The 7,500-nt window shown below is 46.4% G+C and overlaps 3 protein-coding genes across 4 annotated transcripts in view; 1 reads left to right on the top strand and 2 right to left on the bottom strand.

Annotated features, from left to right (window-relative positions):
• The window catches only part of cdk15 (cyclin-dependent kinase 15), a 9,763-nt gene extending 9,516 nt beyond the window's left edge, over positions 1–247 (bottom strand). For both annotated transcript variants that reach the window (XM_083938337.1, XM_083938338.1), the window contains exon 1: positions 1–247. This exon is cut by the window's left edge and continues 148 nt beyond it. The gene's annotated coding sequence lies outside the window, so the exon portion shown is untranslated.
• A 1,073-nt stretch (positions 248–1,320) lies between these two features.
• dph3 (diphthamide biosynthesis 3) lies at positions 1,321–3,494 on the bottom strand. The gene is made up of 3 exons (XM_083937654.1): positions 3,358–3,494; positions 2,104–2,178; positions 1,321–1,640 (listed from the first exon to the last, which is right to left on the bottom strand). Exons 1-3 carry the CDS (start codon positions 3,463–3,465, stop codon positions 1,563–1,565), a joined length of 261 nt encoding a protein of 86 aa, XP_083793780.1. The 5' UTR covers positions 3,466–3,494; the 3' UTR covers positions 1,321–1,562.
• Positions 3,495–4,882: 1,388 nt separating this feature from the next.
• The window catches only part of LOC310964690 (formin-like protein 2), a gene marked incomplete at both ends in the record, with an annotated part of 28,956 nt that continues 26,338 nt past the window's right edge, over positions 4,883–7,500 (top strand). The window contains 1 exon segment of the mRNA XM_083937945.1: positions 4,883–4,999. Within this exon segment, the coding sequence (XP_083794071.1) occupies positions 4,883–4,999 (117 nt within the window).

Raw genomic sequence — 7,500 nt, 5'->3', positions numbered from 1 at the left:
CTCCTCTCCTTCCTCTCTTTCTTCTTCCTCTCCTCCTTCTTCTGCTGCTGTTTCTTCTTCTTCTCCTCCTCTCCTTCTTCTTCCTCTCCTTCTTCCGCTGCGTCTCTTCTTCTTCTTCTGCTGTTTCTTCTTCCTCCTCCTCTTCTTCTTTCTCTTCTTCTTCTTCTTCTGCTGTTTCTTCTTCCTCCTCCTCTTCTTCTTTCTCTTCTTCTTCTTCTTCTGCTGTTTCTTCTTCCTCCTCCTCTTCTTCTTTCTCTTCTTCTTCTTCTTCTGCTGTTTCTTCCTCTCCTTCTTCTTACGCTGCGTCTCTTCTTCTTCTTCTGCTGTCTCTTCCTCTCCTTCTTCTTACGCTGCGTCTCTTCTTCTTCTTCTGCTGTCTCTTCCTCTCCTTCTTCTTACGCTGCGTCTCTTCTTCTTCTTCTGCTGTCTCTTCCTCTCCTTCTTCTTCCGCTGCGTCTCTTGTGACTCTGATGTTCGGTCTCATGATCAACAACAACGAGTTCATTCAACAGTTCAGCTCCACAGGACGCAGCCGGGGCGACCCACATGTGACTGTTCGACAGCAGACATTTAATACCACCTTAAGGACATTAAATACCACCTTAAAAACATTTACCACCACCTTAAAAACATTAAATACCACCTTAAAACATTAAACACCACCTTAAGGACATTTAATACCACCTTAAAAACATTTAATACCACCTTAAGGACATTAAACACCACCTTAAGGACATTTAATACCACCTTAAAAACATTAAATACCACCTTAAAAACATTAAACACCACCATAAAACATTAAACACCACCTTAAGGACATTAAATACCACCTTAAAAACATTAAACACCACCTTAAAAACATTTACCACCAACTGAAAACATTAAATACCACCTTAAAAACATTAAACACCACCTTAAAAACATTTACCACCAACTGAAAACATTAAATACCACCTTAAAAACATCTACCACCACCTTAAAACATAAATTACCACCTTAAAAACATTAAACACCACCTTAAAACATAAAATACCACCTTAAAAACATAAAATACCACCTTAAAAACATAAAATACCACCTTAGAAACACATAGAATAGACTTTATTGATCCCACAGCGGGAAATTCACGTGAGCAGTAGCTTACGACACAGACGACACAGACCCTTAGTTTACATAAAGGTAAACAAAGATCATTAAAAATAAAAATAAAAGAGAAGAATAGAAAATATACAACAATGTGAATCCGCTCGTTTTTCTCTGACAAAATAAAATAAAACAGTTTGAAGCTTTTATTCTGAAAATAATCACAAATATTCACAGTTACAGTAAAATATAAATTAATAAGAAGACGAAGGTGAAGAAGAGGAGGAGGAAGGTGATGAAGGTGACGAAGGTCAGGATGAAGGTGATGAAGAGGAGGAGGAGGAGGAAGAAGAAGAAGAGGAGGAGGAAGGTGATGAAGGTGATGAAGGTCAGGACGAAGGTCAGGATGAAGGTCAGGACGAAGGTCAGGACGAAGGTGACGAAGGTCAGGACGAAGGTGATGAAGAGGAGGACGAAGGTCAGGACGTCTGCAGCAGCTCAGCTTTGGCGTCTGAACACGACGGAGCTGCGACGATTTCACCGGAAACAAACAAATCCTGAAACAACAAGAACAAGAAGAGTAAACAACAACAAGAGTAAACAACAACAACAAGAAGAGTAAACAACAACAAGAGTAAACAACAACAACAAGAGTAAACAACAACAACAAGAGTAAACAACAACAACAAGAGTAAACAACAACAACAAGAGTAAACAACAACAACAAGAAGAGTAAACAACAACAACAAGAACAACAAGAGTAAACAACAACAACAACAAGAGTAAACAACAACAACAACAAGAGTAAACAACAAGAACAACAGTAAACAACAACAAGAGTAAACAACAAGAGTAAACAACAACAATAAACAATAAACAACTCCTGAAACACAACATCGGGAACAGTGGTTTGTTAGTGTTCAGGCTCTTATTGTGAAGGGCGGCTCATTTCCTGTCGTTGTTGTTGTTGTTGTTTACAGTTGAGGCAAACAAAGACAAACAGGATGGAGGCGCTCTGACCTGATCGTAGATGACTTTGATGATGAGCGAGCAGCTCGGACACGTCGCCACGTCCTCGCCGTTCTCCAGGTCCTCCTGTAAACAACAACAACAACAACTTTTATTTTGTTATTTACAACCACGCCGACCACCTTAAATACACTTAAACCACCTTAAATACACTTAATTACCACCTTAAATACAGTTAAACCACCTTAAATACACTTAAACCACCTTAAATACAGTTAAACCACCTTAAATACACTTAATTACCACCTTAAATACAGTTAAACCACCTTAAATACACTTAATTACCACCTTAAATACATTCACAACCACCTTAAATACAGTTAAACCACCTTAAATACATTTACAACCACCTTAAATACAGTTAATTACCACCTTAAATACAGTTAAACCACCTTAAATACACTTAATTACCACCTTAAATACATGCAAACCACCTTAAATACAGTTAATTACCACCTTAAAACCTTAATTACCACCTTAAATACACTTAAGCCACCTCAAATACGTTTACAATCACCTTAAAAAACTAAAATACCACCTTAAATACATGCAAACCACCTTAAAAACATTCACAACCACCTTAAAAGACTAACAAACTGTGAACCATGATACCCGGGGCTTTAAGGTCAGAATCAGTCGCTGTTTAACTTTATTATTATTATTAAATGTGTCATTTAAAAACATTATTATTTGTTATTTATTTATTATTAAATGTCTCATTTAAAACATTATTATTATTAAATGTCTCATTTAAAAACATTATTATTAGTTATTTATTTATTATTAAATGTCTCATTTAAAACATTATTATTTGTTATTTATTTATTTATTTATTTATTATTAAATGTCTAATTTTAAAACATTATTATTATTATAAAATGTCTCATTTAAAAACCAAACGCACCGAACTTCGTTCAGAAACCAGGAGGTTTAACGTCGCCGTCCCGATGACGTCAGTCTCTCTTTTAGTAAAAAAAGATTAAATAACTTTAAAATAAAAACACAGATGAGGATCAAAGCTGCGCCGAACTGATTATAAACCTTTAATCACGAGTAAAAACCATTAAAGTGCAGTTTTTAACATTTAAACCGTCACTGGAGAGTTATAACCTGAAACAGGCGCTTTAGTCTACGCGGTCTGGTGTTAGCCGTTAGCATGTAGCTGTTAGCCCGTTAGCATGTAGCTGTTAGCATGTAGCTGTTAGCTGTTAGCATGTAGCATGTAGCCGTTAGCCCCGCACTCACCCGGCTGATGGCGAACTTGTCTCCGCACGGACACGGGAAGTAAAACGTCTCCGTGTCTTCGTCGTATTCAAAATCCTCGATCTCCACCTCGTCGTGAAACGCCGCCATCTTGTTTTAATGTGAGCCGTGTTTACGTTTACCAGCGCGTGAGCGGCGGCGCGGCGCGGCGCGGTGACGTAACAGGAAGCGACGTCACCAGCGTCACTTTAAAGCGACTTTTTTTCTGTTTAATTAAAAAAAACAAGAAAAACGTGATTTTAAAATATTAGAATATTTATTAAAAATGTTTTTATAAGAATTAAAATGAGAGATTTTTGTGTTTAAATATTTATTAAAATGTTTTATTATAAAAATATTAGAAAAAGAGATTAAGCATTAAAAATAATATTTATAATATAAAAAGTATTTTAAAATATATAAAATATATAAAATAATACATTTATATTGTTTTATAATAAATTAAGTATTTTAAAATATATATATTTAAAATATAAATAATAAAATAGATATTAAGTATTTAAATAATTATTTTATGATATTAAAAATATAAGAAAGAGATTAAGTATTTAAAATAATACATTTATATTGTTTTATAATAAAAAAGTATTTTAAAATATATATTTTTTGAGCTGTGGACACTTAAGAGACTCCGTGTCTCATTATATTCTATATTAAATTATATTAAATTATATTTTAAATTATTTTATGTTATATTAAATGTGTGTGTGTGTGTGTGTGTGTGTGTGTGTGTGTGTGTGCGTGGGCGGGGCCTGTGGTCGCAGACAAAGAGGGGGAGAGAGTCTCTTTCTCTGTGGGGGAGAGGGGGAGGATTAACCGGCGCATCTGCGACACACACACACACACACACACACACACACATTAATACATCACCGACAGACACACACACTCTCTCTCTCTGTTCTGGACAAACACGCGCACAAAGACACGGCGGCTTCATCTGGATCAGACTCATCATCAGCATCATCTTCATCATCTTCATCCTCTCCATCATCCGCGGCTGCAGCGGCGGAGACAAAGACTCTGACGGGAGCCGCAGACAGAGGGTGAGACAGGCAGGCGGAGGGTGAGACAGGCAGGCGGAGGGTGAGACAGACAGGCGGAGGGTGAGACAGGCAGGCGGAGGGTGAGACAGGCAAGCAGAGGGTGAGACAGGCAGGCGGAGGGTGAGACAGGCAGGCGGAGGGTGAGACAGGCAAGCAGAGGGTGAGACAGACAGACACACAGGCAGGCGGAGGGTGAGACAGGCAGGTGGAGGAGAGACAGACAGGCAGGCGGAGGGTGAGACAGACAGGCAGGCGGAGGGTGAGACAGACAGACAGGCGGAGGGTGAGACAGGCCTTTCCTCCCTCTCCGCCCGTTCATTGATGATGAGGATGATGAAGATGGCCGACCACATGTTCCTGCTGCTGTCTGCGGACTGTGTGTTGTAGGTGGGTGTGTGTGTGTTCGGTGCGCGCGTGTGTGTGTTCGGTGCGCGCGTGTGTGTGTTCGGTGTGTGTGTGTGATGGGGAACACGGAGAGCATGGAGAGCCAGCTGGCCGTGATCCGGTCCAGAGCCGCTCCAGTCCGACTACCGATGCCCGACCCGGCCGAGCTGGAGGAGAGGTTCAGCATCGCGCTGGTAACAAACACACACACAAACACACACACACATATACACACACACACACACACACACACACACACATAAATGTGTGGAGGTGGAGGTGGGCTCCAGTGTGGAGGTGGGCTCCAGTATGGAGGTGAGCTCCTGTGTGGAGGTGAGCTCCAGTGTGGAGGTGAGCTCCAGTGTGGAGGTGAGCTCCTGTGTGGAGGTGGGCTCCAGTGTGGAGGTGAGCTCCAGTGTGGAGGTGAGCTCCTGTGTGGAGGTGAGCTCCAGTGTGGAGGTGAGCTCCTGTGTGGAGGTGAGCTCCTGTGTGGAGGTGAGCTCCAGTGTGGAGGAGAGCTCCAGTGTGGAGGTGAGCTCCTGTGTGGAGGTGAGCTCCAGTGTGGAGTTGAGCTCCTGTGTGGAGGTGAGCTCCAGTGTGGAGGTGAGCTCCTGTGGGGAGGTGAGCTCCAGTGTGGAGACGAGCTCCAGTGTGGAGGTGAGCTCCTGTGTGGAGGTGAGCTCCAGTGTGGAGGAGAGCTCCAGTGTGGAGGTGAGCTCCTGTGTGGAGGTGAGCTCCAATGTGGAGGTGAGCTCCTGTGTGGAGGTGGAGGTGAGCTCCAGTGTGGAGGTGAGCTCCTGTGTGGAGGTGGAGGTGAGCTCCTGTGTGGAGGTGAGCTCCAGTGTGGAGGTGAGCTCCAGTGTGCAGGTGAGCTCCAGTGTGCAGGTGAGCTCCTGTGTGGAGGTGAGCTCCAGTGTGGAGGTGAGCTCCTGTGTGGAGGTGGAGGTGAGCTCCAGTGTGGAGGTGAGCTCCTGTGTGGAGGTGGAGGTGAGCTCAAGTGTGGAGGTGAGCTCCAGTGTGGAGGTGAGTTCCTGTGTGGAGGTGGAGGTGAGCTCCTGTGTGGAGGTGAGCTCCTGTGTGGAGGTGGAGGTGAGCTCCTGTGTGGAGGTGGGCTCCTGTGTGGAGGTGGAGGTGAGCTCCTGTGTGGAGGTGGGCTCCTGTGTGGAGGTGAGCTCCTGTGTGGAGGTGGAGGTGAGCTCCAGTGTGGAGGTGAGCTCCAGTGTGGAGGTTGAGGTGAGCTCCAGTGTGGAGGTGGAGGTGAGCTCCAGTGTGGAGGTGAGCTCCTGTGTGGAGGTGGAGGTGAGCTCCTGTGTGGAGGTGGGCTCCTGTGTGGAGGTGAGCTCCTGTGTGGAGGTGGAGGTGAGCTCCAGTGTGGAGGTGAGCTCCAGTGTGGAGGTTGAGGTGAGCTCCAGTGTGGAGGTGAGCTCCTGTGTGGAGGTGAGCTCCAGTGTGGAGGTGGAGGTGCGCTCCTGTGTGGAGGTGAGCTCCTGTGTGGAGGTGAGCTCCAGTGTGGAGGTGAGCTCCAGTGTGGAGGTGAGCTCCAGTGTGGAGGTGAGCTCCAGTGTGGAGGTGGAGGTGAGCTCCTGTGTGGAGGTGAGCTCCTGTGTGGAGGTGGAGGTGAGCTCCTGTGTGGAGGTGAGCTCCTGTGTGGAGGTGGAGGTGAGCTCCAGTGTGGAGGTGAGCTCCTGTGTGGAGGTGAGCTCCAGTGTGGAGGTGGAGGTGAGCTCCAATGTGGAGGTGAGCTCCTGTGTGGAGGTGAGCTCCAGTGTGGAGGTGGAGGTGAGCTCCAGTGTGGAGGTGGAGGTGAGCTCCTGTGTGGAGGTGGAGGTGAGCTCCAGTGTGGAGGTGGAGGTGAGCTCCTGTGTGGAGGTGGGCTCCAGTGTGGAGGTGAGCTCCTGTGTGGAGGTGGAGGTGAGCTCCAGTGTGGAGGTGGGCTCCAGTGTGGAGGAGAGCTCCAGTGTGGAGGTGAGCTCCTGTGTGGAGGTGAGCTCCAGTGTGGAGTTGAGCTCCTGTGTGGAGGTGAGCTCCAGTGTGGAGGTGAGCTCCTGTGGGGAGGTGAGCTCCAGTGTGGAGACGAGCTCCAGTGTGGAGGTGAGCTCCTGTGTGGAGGTGAGCTCCAGTGTGGAGGAGAGCTCCAGTGTGGAGGTGAGCTCCTGTGTGGAGGTGAGCTCCAATGTGGAGGTGAGCTCCTGTGTGGAGGTGAGCTCCAGTGTGGAGACGAGCTCCAGTGTGGAGGTGAGCTCCTGTGTGGAGGTGAGCTCCAGTGTGGAGGAGAGCTCCAGTGTGGAGGTGAGCTCCTGTGTGGAGGTGAGCTCCAGTGTGGAGGTGAGCTCCAGTGTGGAGGTGAGCTCCAGTGTGGAGGTGAGCTCCTGTGTGGAGGTGAGCTCCAGTGTGGAGGTGAGCTCCTGTGTGGAGGTGAGCTCCAGTGTGGAGGTGAGCTCCTGTGTGGAGGTGGAGGTGAGCTCCTGTGTGGAGGTGAGCTCCAGTGTGGAGGTGAGCTCCAGTGTGCAGGTGAGCTCCAGTGTGCAGGTGAGCTCCTGTGTGGAGGTGAGCTCCAGTGTGGAGGTGAGCTCCTGTGTGGAGGTGGAGGTGAGCTCCAGTGTGGAGGTGAGCTCCTGTGTGGAGGTGGAGGTGAGCTCAAGTGTGGAGGTGAGCTCCAGTGTGGAGGTGAGCTCCAGTGTGGAGGTGAGTTCCT

This window comes from Echiichthys vipera (assembly GCF_963691815.1).
Source record: "Echiichthys vipera genome assembly, chromosome: 23".
NCBI lineage: Eukaryota > Metazoa > Chordata > Actinopteri > Perciformes > Trachinidae > Echiichthys > Echiichthys vipera.
The sequence above is the reverse complement of the archived record's forward strand: the minus strand, read 5'-3'. Positions and strand labels throughout refer to the sequence as shown.